General features: G+C 42.6%; 1 protein-coding gene across 1 annotated transcript in view; it reads right to left on the reverse strand.

Moving 5' to 3' along the window:
• The window catches only part of LOC125707317 (brain-enriched guanylate kinase-associated protein), a 48,109-nt gene that overhangs the window by 15,282 nt on the left and 13,644 nt on the right, over positions 1-19,183 (reverse strand). Inside the window, exons 3-4 of the mRNA XM_048974370.1 lie at positions 9,820-9,981; positions 8,261-8,327 (exon numbers count right to left, since the gene is read on the reverse strand). Of these exons, the coding sequence (XP_048830327.1) occupies positions 8,261-8,327; positions 9,820-9,981 (229 nt within the window). The remainder of the gene's footprint in view (positions 1-8,260; positions 8,328-9,819; positions 9,982-19,183) is intronic.

Here is a 19,183-nt window from a genome sequence, read left to right on the forward strand (position 1 = left end):
ATCTCAGTCCCTTAGAGATACAATTAGTTGAGCGCTGGGAGTAAGTGGGGAGTGAGGATACATCGTCATCTGTCGAAAAACAGATGAAACAGAAAAATACTGCCCGAACATTTTAATAGATCAATAAGCTAATGAGACATTACTATGAAATGCACAGATAACTTTTTTTTTTACTTTAATTAAAGATGAAAGGACAAATGACTCATCCTAAAGTTTCATTCATTAAAAATAAACCATTTCTCTTTGAGTGAAGGCTAATCAAAGGGTGTGAACAGTGTTACAGAATGCTAATCTTAAATGCAGTTCCCATAGTCTAAGAAACCTACACTTAAAAAAAGGCAACACTAAAAAGTAGTTCATACTGAAAACCATTTTTTATTATTTTATTATAATATGAATTTTTCTTATACCACAATACCAGTTTAAATAGCCTACACAATGTTTGGAAAGTGGCGCAGCTGGAAACTGTTTGAGGGGGGACCTTTTTCACTGCTGCACCGCTAAAAATGTACCGAGAAAGATCAGAAACGGAAGATATAGCTGACGCTGGAGTGATGAAACACTGGGGTTGTCAATAGGGTGACCAGATAATCCATGTCAGGACACATTGAGCTAGGACAGGATTTTTAAAAGACCATTTTAATTAAAAGAACCTGGATCTCAGTTAAGCACCAAGTTCTTGCTGTGTGCTGATTGGTCAGTCTCCTATAATCACGCATATGCCGTTAATGTTAATGTGTACCAGCTGGATGAGTTTTTCAATCAAAGCAGTCAAAGCACAAAAAGAAGTGAGCTATTTAGCCAAGCACAGGTGCCTTTCAGTTTTAAACTAGTTTGTAAAACCTGGAGTAGTTCAATGTGTCCTCCCTGATTATCTGGTCACCCTAATTGTCAAAAAAAAATAAATTTTCAGATAGTAATCGATATTAATGTGGGAACAATGCAAAAATGTAAAACAAAAATGTGTCCTGTAAAATCCTGTAAAATGTGGTAAACGCCCAGTCATACATAAAAAATATACCGTCGTATACCGTGAAACCAATATAACTTTGAAAAATACCGTGATATAAATTTTTCATCATATCGTCCAGCTCTACTACAAAGTTTGTAGATCTGAGTCTCTGTTCCAGAGATACTTTGGTCATTTGTCCATCAGCCTTTGTGTTACATTATTGAAGGGCCTATTTATGGTTCTGGAGACTTATGGCAGTATACAGTAAGTTATACATGTAAACACCAGAATCAAAACGGCATGTTTTCTGCAAGCCAGGTGCTACTCAGTCTTATAACAGATAATGAGAGTACACTTTGTTGTGTCCCAAGCATATCAAACCATATCTCCTACCGCACAGGTATTTTCACCTGAAGGGCTTTGGAGAACAAAGCATGATGATTACTACACCACCACTACCACAAACTGGGGATTTTTGTTTTCTCTCTCACTCTGCCTCTGGTATACTTTGCACTATTCCTCTAAAACCCCTGACTAATGAGAGCACAGCAGGCCTTGTGAATACTCCTACTTAATAAACAAGACCTTCCACAAGCTCACTTTGTAAGCTGTAGCCCGATCAGGCCCACAGCAGACAAAGTGAGGCTACACTCCAACCCCCATCCAATATTTTTCTAATCAGATTTTTAAGCAAAATCTGTAATTCGGTAGAGCTTCTTGTAATTCTTGTAAAAAAAAAGATTCCATTGTTTAGGTAATCAATATGTGAAGCGTTTTCAAATTAATCTTACTCCAGCACCTGAGTATGACTTTGAAAGCATGAAATAATAATTTATATTCCCATTAATAATTGTGAATTTTATTTAAAAAAACAACCAAATAAAAATAGATTTATCACATGCAGCTTGTGTGAACATTTACTAGAAATGTTTCTCAGTCCTTGGCGAGACAAACCAAATGCAATGTGTATCACTAAGTTAATATACATCTTGAATCAAGCGGGTGAGAAAACTATGACTTTGAATCCAACCGTAATAATAGTGATGACTTCACAAATTTCTTTGATGGCATAATTTTAAGGGTCATGAAGAAAATATGTATCACATACTAAAGACCGCAGGATATTCGTCTTGCTGCAGCAGGTGAACTGACTGACCCTCTACAAAATCTCTACTGCAAACATGGTCCCGTAACCTAACATAGTGATGAAGAAACTTGTTCCAAACATTAGCAAGCCCTGGTCAGACAATATAAATACAGCTTTAACTTCTGGATATGTTCCTAAATCTTGAGATAGTCATAATACAACTCCTACCTAAAAAACTTTGGTATTCTGTAACAGACCTCATAAACCATCTCGTCTAACGCTATAAGCATGCTGACCACAGGTAATCTGCCTTGGATGTCCTGATTTTGCCAAGCTAGAGGTGTCCCTGGCACAACAGTGGAGGGACGTAATTTTCACTTCGTTAACCAATCACAGTCTTCATTGTATGGCATCACCACACTGGTCCTTTTTTCCCCTCGCTTTCAAACTCAAGGCTTCCAGCCATTCAGCTGCGGACGATGTGTGACTCAGTGGGCAAGACCTATATGCATGTGATCGGAATGGCCCAGATTCAAACCGTGTCATTATTATTATTTTTGTTGTCATTATCATTATCATCTATGACATGTCCTTTAACAACAGGCATACACAATAAGACAGGTACTTTACCAATCTGTGCTGCGTAATAGAAAACACTGGTTTTAATTACTGTGGTCACACAATGAAGCCTAATTGGCTAAAGAAGTGAAACACAAGGTCTTCCCTTGTTGTCCCAGGAACACGTCAAATTCTGTAAAATCAGGGCGTGCGTTTGCCTTCCTTCAACCTAATAATGCCTAAGATATGCATCAGTCTGTTCTCAGACAATATCACAACACCAACACAAGTGCTGAATAATTAATGACATGCTCAGCATTTTTGCCCTTTTGGATTGAGGTACTGTTTTTAGCAGATTTGACACAGACTGTCGACCTCAAAAAAACAAAAAACAAAAAAAAAAATGTTGTTGCTCTCAGCAAGCAGATGCTCTCAAATGAGGCCTTATGTGACACTGTACTCACAGCGTGCTTAAAATATTGATGCGTCTCTGATATACTCAGTGGTCAGGTGCCACAGTGTTTGGTGTTATCAGTGTTATACTCTGTGAAGATTAGGTTCTGGATGAAGGTCCTTCTAATGGATGGCAGGAGAGGTGTTACGTCAGTCTCGGACCTTCAGCTCAATCTCTATGACTTCTGAGTTCTTACTACTACGTTAACTTCAAATAGTTCAGTTTTACAACTGGACCTTTGACTTTAACGTTAGATTTATATCTATGTGTCCAGATTTCCTTCCGTGGACAGCAGTAAAAGTCAGAAATATGCTATATCTGTACTGGACTATTCTGCTACCAATGCGCTCCCCTGAAGTGTCCAATGCTACAAGAATCATCTGCACGAGTGGAATGATCAGCCCTGCGCTCACTTCCGTACACCTGCATTTTCAACAAGCTGAATGAGCGGGGAAGATGTGGGCTAATGCACTTTAAATGCAATCTTGGAACAATTCTGATCATGATCAAATGATCACTCCAGATTCATTTGTTACTTATCTAGTACTCTTAAAAAATTACATGAACAGGGATCAGAAACCAGTCCATACACAGACAAATGTGTTTTGATCAGGAAAAAAAATCAGGCTAAGTGTTTAAAGGCTCTGGCAGCGATAAAAATTGCATTTTGTTCAAAATGTCCATCACAATTAGCCATGGTATTGACCTCTGCTCAAGAAATTAAGAAAACCAGGAGAGGAGGGCTAATGGAGACAGTACTCTTGTTTTATGAATTAAAATATCAGCCTCCGTAAAAGACTCACGTGTTCGTTAGCATGGATTCCAGATTGAAAACATCTCCTCTCATGCCCTGCTGTAAAGCACCTAAAGGTACGGATTGGATGACAGACCACAATGTTGTCTGCAATAACAGAGGTAAAACATTTTCAAATGGGTGGTAGGCCAAGTGCAGTGGCTGTACACTGAGATTCAGCCTCATTGACAGTGAATAAAATACTTTTATTTACTTAACTGATGATGATACCCATTTCCCTATCTGGTCTGACCACCTCATCCATGTCAAGAGGAACAATATGAGCTACTTCAGGTTTTACGAACTACTTTAAAACTGAAAGGCTCTTGTGTTTGGATAATTAGTTCAACTCTTCTTGTGTTTTACTGGTCTGTTTCCTGCATTGATAGAATCATCCAGCTGTTTCACATTAGCATTAGTGACACATGCATGATTACAGGAGACTGACTGATCAGAGCTCAGTGCTAAAGTGAAATCCAGGTCTTTATAGTCATCCCCTGACATGCAGCTGCAGAGAGGCAGCTGAGATGGGGTACAGCTCAGGACAAGATGATCCATCAGAAAAGGACAGGTGGGATTCATCAGTTTTAATCGTGCCAGATAAAGCTATGGACCCACTTGCTGCATATATTTAAAATCCAGTACTGGGAAGAGTGAAGACTGCATCAAGAATCTCTAACATTTCTACTCAATGAGAGGGTGGGGCAATTATTACACCCATTAAATTCAGTATGGCCTGATTACCGATAATGAAATCATTGCCAAGAAAAGCAGCCCTGTATAATAGGTGCTGCATTAAGCACTATGATATGATTTACACACAGCTACCAAGTGCTTTATCAACGGTGCACATACTGTGCATTTCATAAAGCAGCGAACTGGAAAAATCTAATTACACTCACAATTGTATTTCTTCTAGACAATTATCTGTGAAATCCAATGTAGTATATTATGTCACATTAATATGAGAAATTTCTTTCAAAATCCTTCCAAGAAAAACTGCTAATTGCATTTTACTAAGAAAAATTATGTACAATTTCTTTTCATGGGAATTTTGTGATGTGAACATATGATAATGGAAAGTGAGAAATTGAAGTGACAAGCTACAGCAACATGATGTTTAGCTCCTGTGGCAACAGTCATTTCTTATGTAGTTCATTCTACATGTAGCTGATATGATGGTGGACTGTCATAAGTTTTAATTGCAGTCTTGCTCTATGAGTATTTTAAGTGCTGCTAAAGGTCTCGTGTGGGTGAAACTTGTCTGGCTGAAACGATGAGCTGATCGAATGGTGGGCAGATTGTCACCACTCTTTCAGACAATCAAATGACATGGAGTTTCAGAGCTGACTATTCACTCTGATTTATCAATTGACAAAAGCTTACGATAAAGGTTTTATAAAGAGGGTCTTCTCTCATGGAGGATTTAAAGAGTGGGTGGCATTAACTATTCACCACAATATAAGAAGAAAAAATATTTCTTATCATCCTTTCCTTAGCTGAAAGCTTGGAAGGAGCAGGCACTCATATTATGGCTGACCAGTGAGATATTCTCATCTATATATATATATATATAACAGTAATATTGCATGGTTCCATTGGCAGGCAAATAGCTTGCAGCATTGATCTTGTCTCATCTTTGATCAAGTAATTGCAGTGGAAGGACGGAACGTGTAGGTAGCTCTGATAAGCCATACATAGGCCTCAGCCGACATATGATGTATGATCAATACGGCGTTCAGCTTTACCCAGACTCTTGCCTACGTGTTCAATCTAGTGCCATAAAAATTATTTATGTAGTCAGCAATAAACAGCTTGGACAATAACCGTGATTCAACTTCATCTCCTCAAGCCTCCAAAGACGCATCTACAGTTAATGCAAAAAATGCATGTTTGTTCAAATATGAGAAGCACTTTCTGTTACTCAGAAATGGCCTGTTCTGCAGCAGTGCTTGATATCTGGTGAAGATCTGCAGAACAAATGAACAAGACACGCTAAATTGCAGACAAGTTAAGCAATTATAAAAACATTATTTGTCTTATTAGCAGCAAAACACAGTGGCACCTCAACCCTATTGCTTGGGCCATTATATTAACAGCTAACTTCTTAAATGGTTTTTCTTTACATTTGTTCAAGTCAAAATTTTTACCCTTTCCAGAACAAGCTCGAGGAAAATACACATCAATAAAACAGTACCTTGCAAACTTTTATATGCTTATTCACTGAATTCACCTAAACCATGTTTTATTAAACCCCCTCCTACCTATTACTGAAAGAATGAACTGCGAACCTTCAGACTGTTTCCAGGAAGATGCACTGTGGCACCTACCCACCCACCGATTAGCCATATGGCCACTTGTCAGTCTGCTTGAAGAAACTTTCCACCGGGAGCATAACCGGCTGACATTGCCCAAGGGAAGGCCACGCCATTTGTCTCAGCTATACTGTCCTCCTCCGCAGACCCCTAACCCATTCCGCAAGTCTTTGCTCTGCCCAAACAGCCAAATATACATGTTCTCCATAGTGCTGGTGCTTGGTCCAAGTCCACAGACCAGGTCAGCGCTGCTTCTCTACTGCCCCTCACTCACCAGAAAACATTAATATTTGATTGTGTTCCCACTTGTTTAGTGGCCTAGGAAATGGGTTGTGGTGTAAATGTCACAGTTGCCCTTGGCCCAGGGCTGAATGAATTCGCAAATATCAAGTTTGCGTCTGGGTTTATGTAATGCAAATACAATACTGTTCACGTGACGTCACACGAACCCTCAAAAGGACCCAGTACGTGAAGGAAGCTTTTTATAGATCTGACTGGGCCGTCAGCAGATGATCATGGAAGGGGCGTGAAGATAGCAACATTCAGGTAACAAATTCAATAACTGATATATAAATATAGAAAAATAAATATAGAAATCAAAAAGTAACATCAAAGCTAGAAAGTAAGTTACAAGGAGTCTATAAACTGAACAATAACGAAGTCAGAAAATTTGTATACCAGACAACACTAACTGTTTACTGACTTTGTACGCTGAAGACTGTTTATAAGAGAGTAATGCAACACTTTATGTTCATGATATACTTGATAAAAGCAGATTTGTAAAGGAGCAATCTTGTAGCACTTACAAACTGATTCAATATCAATGTTAAACAGTACGTACCGACAATTTCCTGCTTTTCCAGGAACACTCAAAATGCTTTTGCATCAAGTTTAAAATGATGGATAACATGATACATTTGCATTCTGCAGAATGTCAAATGATCAGTCTTTGAACAAGCATCCCTGACAATCAGTGACAGATAGGTTTAGAAGATTGGTTTCACATTTACTTCACAGAAGCACCACTAACTTCTAAAGAAGCTAAGATTTAAAAAAATAGACCATCCTCCCGTCCCCAAAGTATATTTTAACGCCTTTACATCTTGTTAAATTCAAGTCTTGGAAACCAACACCCAAACCTACAGATGTGGGAGACAAAACTATTTAGCATCCTACAGTATGTTCTGCAGTTTAAAAAGCAACTCGCATAAGGCTGCCACTGCACTGTACTTCCTCTGCTGCCTTAGAAGTAATTTTTTGCTGCTTTACTCTTGTACTGTCCACTTTCTGCCTTGACGATGCAATTTTCCCACTTGTGGGACTAATAAAGGGTTATCTTATCGTATCTTAAGACTAAAGTGTTGCTCTGATGCACTAGAAGACTAAAGTGGCATATGCATGCTCCATTTCCTTGTTCTGCACTGGAGGTGCATCTTGTGTTCTGCTGGTTTTATCCCGTAAGCTCTAACCTTTTTATGTGGTCCAAACAATCTCTGCACTCTGAGAACATAACAGGTTAGATTATTTGCCGAATAAGGGTTTTATCTTGCACTATTTGCAAGATAACACAAGATTATGTTGAGCTAGTTGGCAGGGATCAACAGAGTGACTCCCTGGACTCGTACCCCTTCCAAGTAGCAATCTGGGAGGGCGGCACACAAGACCAACCACATGTTTTTACTGTTTTTTTTTATGATGAGGAAATGAAGGAGGAGTAGATTTCTCGGGATCTTGTTTACAAAAAGAGTGTGAGCCCTCAGGAGGCTGGCAGTAGGAAGCCCTGCCGCTTATCAGAAGCCCAGCTGTGCCGACAAGCAGAAGCTCGCATTATGCAAACTGCTGCTGGGAGGACGGTGCTGGGCAGAGTCACAGCCACACCTCCGCCCTTCCATTCCTGCACAACAGCAGCACAATCTGCTCTGAGCGCTGCGTGGGCCTCAGCTGTGCCAGGGCTGCACATCTGTGACCTCCAGCCAGAGTGATTTTAAGCAGTTGACCAGGTAACTTGCCACCCCGCCCCCCCCCCCCCCCCCCCCCAGCTCCCAGTAATAATGTTCAAACTATACGCCCACAGTCCATTTCCAACCTATTGGTCACCTACCGACTGGTGGATTTTGTCCTCCAGGTCCTGATTGATTCTCTGCAGTGCTGCATAACTGCTCTGAATTCTAAATGGAGGAAGACAGACAAACAATATGAGGCCATTAATCCAAAGCTGCGTGGACACATAGGACCAAAGACCAGGCCACAAAATGAAATTGCACTTTCACAAGAACATGTACCAAGTGTCCACAAATAAGTCTTCGGCAGCACCCACAACCACAACACGTTTAACTTCACGCAGCAAACTCTGAGAGAAGGCGCTGTAATAAACGACTTCGGATTAAAATGAGCAATTACGAGTATTCATGACTCAGCCGGAAAGAAGCTGAGCTAAATTATAAAATGGCAAAATCTTAAAAGTTCCACTGAGACTAACTGAAGTACAAAATAGCATTTCTGTCTTATGATATTTGAAGATTTAGTTAAATGAACCAAACGAACAACCATCACTATTATTAATGAATCTATTTCTTTATGGAGGAGCAGCAGAGGGACAAGCTAACAGAGGTGTTGCAGTGACGGGCCTCCTCTAGTTTCTGGAGACAAGTGTGAGAAATTTGGCAATTTTCAAAAGAGATTGCAAGTGTGGCATTAAAAATTGAGCCAGGAACTGGCTGTGAGAAGGATCATAAAGACACCAGCACACTTATGAATTAATCTTCTGTTCCTCACGAGGGCTTAACAATGAACACTTACCGCAATGACAACATTGCTTGCAGGCATTAAGTTCCCCCTGCCCAGCCTGAGCCTGAAACTAATCTTGCATCCATCTGACTGATTGCTCTACTCTCTGCATGTGAAGATGCTCTGGGCGGAAGCCGGGAAGGAGGAAATGCACACTGTGCTGGGAGGAGAAGACCCTTCTGCCAGTGACCTGTCTCAACTGTCACCCTCCCCGAACCCAAACCTAACCCTGTGTCACATAGCCGGCAGCAAAACAGCCAGAAACAAGAAGAAGAAGAAGAAGAAAAAACCTGACTGGAAATTCTAAAATAGACATTAGTAAGCTAGATTCCATAAAATCTGTTCATCTAAATCTTAACAAGGCATGGAACAGTGAAGAAGTGTTTGATTTAGTGACTTGCCTCTCTTGTGGCAGTTTTGAATGCGTGACTGTGTTAGAAAAAGATCATGAATATATATATATATACACACACACACACACACACACACACACACACACACACACACTCAGAAGGGGAAAAGAGTCCGTCTGCTCTCGGGCTTTGTCCGAGGGACAGCACAGGTCGCAAAGAGCTGTGTCTACAGACAGACCATACAACTTTGAAACCCAAGGTGGGAATTACTATAGGCTGTCAAAGCAGAGCTTGGTTTAACCGAATGGGACGTGTCCTAATGAGACTAGTCCTAAACATGTCTGCAACTCCCACCCACTCTGGGTTTCAAAGTCTTGTTTTTCATACCACAATCGACGAAGTCTTTTAGATCAAAGTGTAGTAACATACTATTTCCAGAGGATTGTAGATGGATGACCAGAAAATGTGCATGGGACAGACAGACAGGAATGTCGTTGGAGTTAAGCCTAAGCCTGCCTACCTGCGCAGTTTGTCAGTGAACTTCTCCAGCTCCTCCTGGGCACGGCGAAGCTCCGTCTCCAGGTACTGCCGGGTGGAGTGGAACTCTGTCTCCAGCACCTCCAGCTTGTGGGTGGTGTAGGACAAGCGCTTGCGCAAGTCCTCCTTCTGCTCCTGTAAGGTGCTGTTCAGGTGACAGAAATGCAAAGGGTCATGGGAACTGCTGACCGGCGCCACCCCAAAGGGTCAGACCACACGTCAGCCGCTTGCAAGCACACCAGTGTGGTACTGTCCCCAATCTGCCACTTGGCTGCATATCACATGGTCTTTCACAGACAACAGACTGGAGATCAGCCCTGTGTAGCGATGGACAAACACATGATGAATGAGATTAAGGTTCACAGATGTCCATGCTGTAATGGTGGGTGAGACAGCAAAGAATTGAACCTCACAGTTGTTTAAGGAGCAGGTCACCATGAGACACAGATGATTACCGAACAAAGACTGCAATGGCCTTGACAATGACTAATGCCACAGTTGGTCCAGGTAAGGTAATCGAGATGAACAATAGCAGGAAAATAAAATGTTTTTTTCCCCCCACTACTGTCCAGTCTACAGGACTAATGGAAACCTGGCTCAAACTCTTCTACCATGTAGTATAACCTGCTCACATAGCAAAAACTGAAAGACAAAATGTTTCTGTTGCTCACAATAAATGGTGTATTTATAGGACAGCATGTACACCTTGGCAGATTCCAGAAAGTGAAACTGGACACCTGGACACCAACAACTTTAGACATTGTTGAAAAAGTGGCAGCAAGTGATGACTCTCCCAATACGAAACCCCATCTTACAACTATGAGGGGACTGGATTGTGAATGCAGACTGAGCTTTTTACTGGTCTGAACAGTCACTCCTGTACGTTCAATGTGAATCAGTCGCCCCTACACCTCCCAGGAGGAAGATTGTCAGGAGCTCAGCAATAAGTTTGATAGCACGGAATCTCCAAACTAATAACACGACGCTCTACAAATGTCCCACCACCGATCCATCTGCCTCTTAGCAGAACACTTCAGCAATTACTTCCCCAATAGCCATCTCTCACAAAATACCATCCTCTGCCTCCAAATTAATGTAATTTGTACTGGACAATCAGTTATTGCTGTGGGAGGAGAGACTCATAACATACGTGTTCCAGGTGTACACAGCTCAAATCTAGGGAAAATATGAGACTTGCAAGCAGCACTGGGGAAGAGGTAACCGACACGATTCCATTGACAAAAACCCAGGCATGACACCAGAGGGACGGGAGGACTTAAGGACAAATATATCCAGAGTTGGGTCAAGGACGTCCTAGAATGTAGAGGATTAGTCACGACTGCTCCACAGCAGCCCCTCCTTTGTGTAGACTGCTGTCATTGTGGCGTTTGAGGCCTTCTGAGCCAACTTTTAATTGGGCAGAGGCTGGAGACCCACTTGTGCAGATGGAGAAGATCTCATTCTGAAATCTGTGTCTCCAGGGTTCAGCTTCTGGGATTTCCGCGCTGCGAGTCAGCAGAGATCCACAGGAGGCAGGATGAGATATTTTTGTACATGTTTCGTAGTTTCCAAAACTGGAATTTGAGCAAACTGTCACAGTAACATATTGTAACATTGCTGGTGTATGGAAGACGTGTTATATATATATCACTGCATTCGTATAACGGAGGTGTATACCTGTACGCCTGGCATCTTTATATTTGTAAAGACTATTACTGTAAATGTACTATTACTGTAATCCTGGGTAATGATAACACACAATCAAGTAAAGAAAAAGCAGTAAAACCAAAAGTAAAGAAACACCACTTTGAATTAAAGTCATGTCAAATATCTATGCATCACATTCACTGCTCAATTCAAGGGGGACAAAGATGCAATAACAGTAGGTATTTTATGGAAATACTAATTAAATTTGGCTGCTGTTGCACCAGTGCTTTATCCAATTGCACAAGCACCACACTGTGGCTCCTTCTTTCTATTTTCACAGACCCCTTCATACGATTAAGCTATGGTATCAAATTAGTCTAGCGGTAACGCAATAAAGATGGGCCTGCTCGCTGTGCGCCAGGAGAACAGGCCACAGGCTTGGTTCTCTTCTATTAAGGGACATACCCTGCAGATCTGCACATATTTCCCGACAGGAAACAACAGAATATTTTTCACGACCTTCCTTCCAGTGCTCTGGACCCAGCTCCACTCTTCCTGCCTTAATGTGACATCTGCAGTATTGATGAGCACGGCTAATGGCTTAGAGCACCGTCCATCTGTGGTATCTACAACGCATCTGTTCTCACAGACAGGGACGAAGGTCGCACAATGCCGAGGACTCTGTGTGTGAGCAAGATAGCATCTAAAAAGCAGATCCTGACTATGAGGTTACACGATAAGAAAATGTTAAGTTAAATCCAGCAGGGGAAATTAAAAACCTTATGCTAGGCTAGAAAACTGTCCTCCCAATCTAAGCAGATCTATCTCCCCACAAAGAAAATCAAAGAGCAGCTTTATGATGAAGATGGGATCATGGATGGGTGTTTGAAACAAAATAGCATAAACAGAGTGAGCAAAAAAATCCAAGGTGAAATGAGCTGCTGCTTGAGCAGAGATGCGTTGCTGAGGCAGACTCGGGGGTCTGCAGTGAAAGACGGAAACAGAATAGTAACGAGTCTTCCACTGGCGCTGGGAATCGGGGAGCAGCAACACGACGCTCCCGCAGCATTTGCCGCGGTGCGTCACCCAGAGTGAGAGACAGGGAGATGGGCAGAGGGCTTCTATAGAGCCACGCACTCCGGAGGATTGCGCTAACGCCCAGGGAAGGCGGGGCCTGGCCTTCTGTTTAGCGGAGGGTGGGAACTGTGCACAGAGGGACTGCAGCTGGTGATGAGTCGTGCGCATGCAGCTCGCACATGCAGGCATGAGGACATCCTAAGGAGATAAGGCCACAGGTAAGAAAAGACAGGCAACTGCAGTGATGTGTGAGAGGACTTTGTGTGTGGGGAGGGGATGGTAGAGGTACACCGCAGCTGAGTCACAGAGCCTGTCTCACATCATCAGATAACGGGGGGGGGGGGGGGGGGGGGGGGGGATACACTGCAGCTGAGTCACAGAGCCTGTCTCACATCATCAGATAACGGGGGGGGGGGGGGGGGGGGGATACACTGCAGCTGAGTCACAGAGCCTGTCTTACATCATCAGATGATGGGGGGGGATACACTGCAGCTGAGTCACAGAGCCTGTCTCACATCAACAGACCACAGCTTTAGCCTGGAAACCAATTTACAGCTGAATGAAAACTTGGCCCCCTGATTAGGAGCTGGATAACAGTGCCAGCATCTGTTACATGGAAAAGGAACAAGCCATGTGCTGTTCCTTGGAGGAGGAGGGCAGTTATTACCAGTAGAGGTTACAAGGAATGATAAAGGGCATAATGAAGAAAAAGGCATCAGACACAAATGTTTGATTTATGAGTGGTGGATGAAGTGTTTTTATAAAGCTGGCTCTGCCAATTACTGTGAGCTCGTCTAAATTCCAAGCAGGTCTTTCCCACCTCTGTGATACAAGCAGGAACAAGAAGCCGAGCCGATAAGACATACAGTAAGTGAACGTGGGGGTGGCTTGTCCACTATGCAGGCAGGAGATCGCAGCCTGGTATGCTGACACCTGAGCAGCTGCACTGCATTCTAACAAAGGCGGTTAAAGGGCGTAAATGTCACAGGAAGCTAGCTTCACATGGTCACCACTCTCCGCTGTGCTAACAGTCATACACAAATGTGAGAAGCCTACTTGGTTTTATTATTGCTTGTCTATCAGAGTGACATTATCAGACTGCAGTTGTAGGCACACGGACCACAGTGAAATATATGGACATCAACATGCCGTTCTTGCATGACTGGCCCGAGGCAGGATCTGACTTGCATGCTGATGGACAGTGACATGATTGGAAGGCCTGGGTGGAGCACAGGTGACAGGTCTGGGCATGAGGACCACAAAATGAAATCTACAACAGATGTCTCTTCCCACTGCTCTTACCTCTTTTTCTGATGCTTACAACCATTTCTGGGGTTTTTTACAGCCGTTTTCCCAATATATATTTTTTTCATGTTTTCTCTTTGTGCTGACTTTCATGTGTGATTTACTCTCTCGATAAGAAGATGATGCCCGATTCTGGATTCTAAGATGGCCTCCCTTGCTTCCTCCTAAGGGGATTATGTTCTCCCTGCGGAGTTTGAGAGTAGTTGTCTATCTGTGTTGATCCTGCCAACAGAGCAGAGAAACAGGGTTGGAGTCACGAAAATAATCAAGACCCTTCATCTGTATCTTTGCCACATATCGGTGTGAATCACTATTCTCAAATGCAAACAGAGCAAATCAAAATCTCAGAAGGAGGGATGCGCATGGCAGTGGTGTGTCCCTGCCGACGAGCGAACAAAGAAACAGCCACCTGAAGTAGCAAACTCTGGTTATCACCTAATATACATGCACACAGACATGCAGATAAAGCAGAACCATTAGTAATTCTTAAAGCACAATTACACGATTAATTAGACAAGTCATATTTGCCTCTCAAACTGTATAGACAGAGTTGAGTTAAATATATAAAACTAATTTTCCAAAGCACTTTGGCCAAGAAGCCGCTACCACAAAGTCAAGAGAAGGTCAAGATCGTTTTGCATAAAACTGGCCATTCTGCACAGCTAGACAGCCTATCCACGAGGGCCTATTACATTTCCTACAGAAGAAAACAGAGAACAGATTAAACAAACAGGGAGTTCCTCTAAAGCAAATGTATGAGATTACGTGCACTGCAAAAGCCTTCCAGACCAACAGACCCACAGCCTGACCTGGCTGTTGGTAGGACGAAGATGACATTATGGACAATCGAAAGCTTCCATTTTCAAATACTCCCCTGAGTGTAGTTCACAGTCAGTCATATGTCCAAGCAGGTCATTTTTCATATGAGCCTCTTGCAAACAGCCACTAATGGAGTACCAATTCTTTAACATGTATCTTGCTAAAATGAATATCAGGCTGATGCTTTCCTTGTTCAATCTACAGTATAGGATACTGTAATCCCCGAAGCATACCGACAAAGAACAAACACCTTTACAGAGCATGACCCTGTTAGCATGAAGTGAATTACTTTTGCTGAATGAGGATGGTCAAATTTCTTATAGATTTTCTACACAGTCTACCTAATTTCTGCTTTGGGAAAACTGTCCATATTAGGGGAAGGGGGAGGTGCCCAAATAGCAAATGAGATCACTAGCCTTGTCACTTAAGCTGGCATTGAAATGTTATGCCTTTGAAGGAGGAGTGGCAGGGTATTAAAGTGAACAGATTCAGTGATGGAGGGACCCAAGGTACGATTGGGTCAGCCACTGGCTGAAACATGAATAACTGCTCTGACACCTGAGCTGGGACAAATGCGTCATCACCACTGGCAACGCATTTAGCTACTGCTGATCTGCTGGCCGCAAGTGTCAGGTGTCAGGCATCCAGTGTTGCAAAGTAATGCCGGTCTTAACGAGGACAAACTAGCACAAATTAAACCGCCAGCTGGAGCTGTGATATGCAGCATTGACGGCTTGCCTTTATAACACTGTAACTTTAACCCTGTCGTTTAATCCTGACCTTCATTACTGTCTGAAGGCAGCTCTTTACAAGAGAGTCAACTAGACCCCATATCAGCAGCATCAAGGGCCCCTCTGCACAATCGGAGACTAACATCCATGTGAAAAATCAATGTCTGCTACCCAGAGACCAGTGATAAATTCTTATTATTGTCCACTAGGGGCAGTCTAACACCACTGCGCTTCCACCCACCCCATTAATTCTGCATGACAGGCAAATCAGTTATTGGGGAATCCCTGCAGGGCTAGCATCCATGTGGAAGACCACATGATTATTGGTGGGTTATAAACAATGATGGTCTAGGAGAAGGACTCCTATAGGACTGCTATATGACCGAGGTTTAATTGTGCAACAGGCATGGAGTTTTTTTATGGGGTGTGATAAGGAGTCAATATCCTATAACGAAATGGCACCCCCCAGGGAGCAGCCCTGCCTTATGCGCTGTGCTGCCTGGGATGGGCTCCAAAACCCCCAATGGATGGATGGATGGATGGATAAAAAGCCACAAAATGAAAGTAAAATTCACATCACATTGTAATGGTTGTTTCCCTTCAAATTAAATGAGAGTGTACATCAATGTTAAAAACAGAACAAGGCCAGTGTAAGGAGTCTCTGAAATAACTTGCACTGCAAAGTCAGGTTTCCTATCTTGTAGACACACCGGGCTCAGCAAATTCTGACAATAAAGATCCGTTTTCAGTTTAATATAACCTACCAAAATTAGAAAAAAGTCACCAAAGTCTACACACTTAATGCCAGCACAGCTCTCATCTTTCCCCTGGGCAGTGCTGCTTATGACATGAAATATAAATGAAATAAAGGCCATTCTAATAACCGATAGAGGTATTCCTATGACAGAGAGGGAGACCTAATCGCCGTGTTAAAGGCACCGCAAGATGCTCCTCTCCGGTACACAGAGTCTGCAGAACAGCGGCCGTTAGGGTGCTAGGCAGCCCGGGGCCCCAGCAGCCTCACTGCCTGCCTCACTTTCCAGAGACACAAAAACAAGAGAGATGGGTGGGAGTACAAGCCAAATACACTCTGGCTGTCTCTTATTGGTGGAGAACAGAGCCGAGTGAATGAACCAGCCTCAGGTGGGTGGGGATCCTTCGGGCCTCCCGAAACCTGCTCCGGTGCCACTCTAGTGAGGAGCAGATGCATCAGAAGTGTGAGAAACCCAGACAGTGCCACCCTGACGCTGCACAGCTGCTCCAGTGAAGCTCAGGCGGGTTTCAGCGGGACAAATAAACAACCTGATTTTTACATGCCAGCGACGTGTCCATCTCTGACATTTAAGAGGAGGCAGGCTGCTCTTTAAGATGCGATAAAAGCTCTGTGTGACTCACATCAGCATTATAACAATAATAAATAAATAAATCCGATTCCCATCCTTGGTTCTTTTGTAAAATGCTCCCCTTACAAAGCTACTGTGCAGATTTATGCCTCTGATTCAATTCAAAGCAATTTCCTCTTTCTGGATAATGGTATAGGCTATGTTTGGGTAAACAAATTTATTGCACAAAATATCTGTGGCATTTATAATGGTTATTGTGGCGAGGCCCTTATCATGGCATGAATCACAGGCTACTGAATTATAAACGGAGACCCTCACCTTTTCCTGCATTCATCTCACTCATATACACATGATGACTTTGCTTCTGGGCTTAATTATGACCAAACATCCCCCGTTTCCACTAAACTTCTGCTAAAAGGGCACTGGGATTCAGGATCATTGCACGAGCACTGCGCAGGGAGGCATGCTAAAATAAAGCAGTGCCTACCACTGCGGATGATAAATAAACTAGCCTGGCAATATGTTACCAGGGTAACATAATAAGGACCTCTAAAGTTTTTAAGTGGCCACGAAGTTATTACTTTACTGCATGTCAACCTGCTGTCAGCCATGTCCCAGTGGATCCGCTTTTAAGGATCCCAGAGGATTCTCCCCTCCATTGGTATCCTGTCAACCTGTTAACACTTCCATTGAGCTCAGCAAAACACACAGGGCACAAAAACACTGTTATAATAAGATGGGTTGAAAATAATAGGGAGGAAACAGACGGTGCTGCTTCAGCATTGCCTTGGAAAGGACTGAAGCCTACATTTGCTTCACTGAGCCAAGAAACATGGATGGGACTCGGCTCTTCATTAGAACATAATCTGTTCATTAAAGGCCGATGCTGAATTGGAGAACAGAAGAAATCAGCAGCCAACCAGAGTCAAGTAATATTTCACCAGTGGTGAATTTACATTACATTTACATTTACAGGATTTGGCAGACGCCCTTAGCCAGAGCGACTTACATAAGTGCTTTGAGACTCTGTAATGAATTTCCAATGCTAGCTCAATAAGGACCCAAGCTAAGGACCCAACCCAAGTGAATAAATCGAACTGAAGGACTCCAGATGACAGCAGCACATGTGAATGTAGGCGAACGTTTACTAAAATGTTACGCTGCTTGTCTATCAATAGATTTTTAGCAGGGACATTTGTTCCCCGAAACCGAATGGAATATTTTGGGCAAAAAGCTTTTCTTCTCCAGTCCACAGTAAACCATGTGATAAGAATGTCAACTTTTCCAGCTCATACCAAAAGCAGATATTTACTTTTCTATTCTTACAACTGCCTTGGGCACAGAGAAACAGGAAGCTGTCAGTGATTGGCCACATGGAATATACTTCCTGTGTAGCTGCGGGGATTGTGGCCAGGGGAATTAAGACAGATGGAGATGGTCACTCACCACACAGCCCGGTGCAAAAAATCCTCCATAGAAATCTTAGCACCAATTTTTAAATAGTTCTTTGAAAAAATATTCAATATTCATACTTAGCTTGTTAATTCCAAGCTCCAGATATTTGCTCATCACATCATAAAACAGTCATGGTAGCAAGATGATACATAATGCAATAAGAATACCTTATTTAATAATGGCTGGCTTCCAAATTTAATTTAAAGAACCCAGGTTAATAGCTTTCGGTCTTACGGGAAGCTCTCGCAAGTAACGTCACACATGCCAGCATCATGATTCAACTGGAAATTTACCAGACAGTCGGCAGATGACAAGAGGTCTCTAGCCACAATGCCAACATCTGCTGGCTGCCAGTTTTACTGCCAATCTGCGAGATGTACAGCGGCTGACGTCATCAGTTTACAGATCAAAGCTAGTATTCGCTCTTTTCCCATGAAGGGTCAAACTGTCCACATGAAAATTAGCCATGGTGAAGTGACGGTAGATGGTCCATCGTGGACATGACGAGAAGGATCACCATGAAATCCATCTGATTACACATCAGTACTCTCTACAGTATATTCAAGCATTACTTTAACTGGGGACATATTTCCTTCACATAAACTATAATTATCAGGCAGTGCCACTGTACTACTTCAGTCAACAATGTTAGAATGTACAGTACAATAGTAGACAATTTTCAAACTGCAGCTTTTCATTTAGAGACCCTTCTATCTCTCAGACATTGTAACACAATTCAGTTTGTCTATTATAGTTAACTGATGATGATATTTCACTGCTGGCGCCTGAGGATTTCAGTGCTGCGGTTTTCTGTAATAAGCATAAATTCAGAAACAGAGACTGGTTCCAGGTGCTCAGACTAGTGATTGTCCACACATGAGTCAAGACTTCTAGCTAGTCAGCAATTTGCCAGCCTTTTGCAAAACACCAAGTGCTGCTTCAACTTCAGTTGGGTCTGTTATCATGGAAA

Source organism: Brienomyrus brachyistius, chromosome 14 (genome assembly GCF_023856365.1).
Source record: "Brienomyrus brachyistius isolate T26 chromosome 14, BBRACH_0.4, whole genome shotgun sequence".
NCBI classification, from domain to species: domain Eukaryota; kingdom Metazoa; phylum Chordata; class Actinopteri; order Osteoglossiformes; family Mormyridae; genus Brienomyrus; species Brienomyrus brachyistius.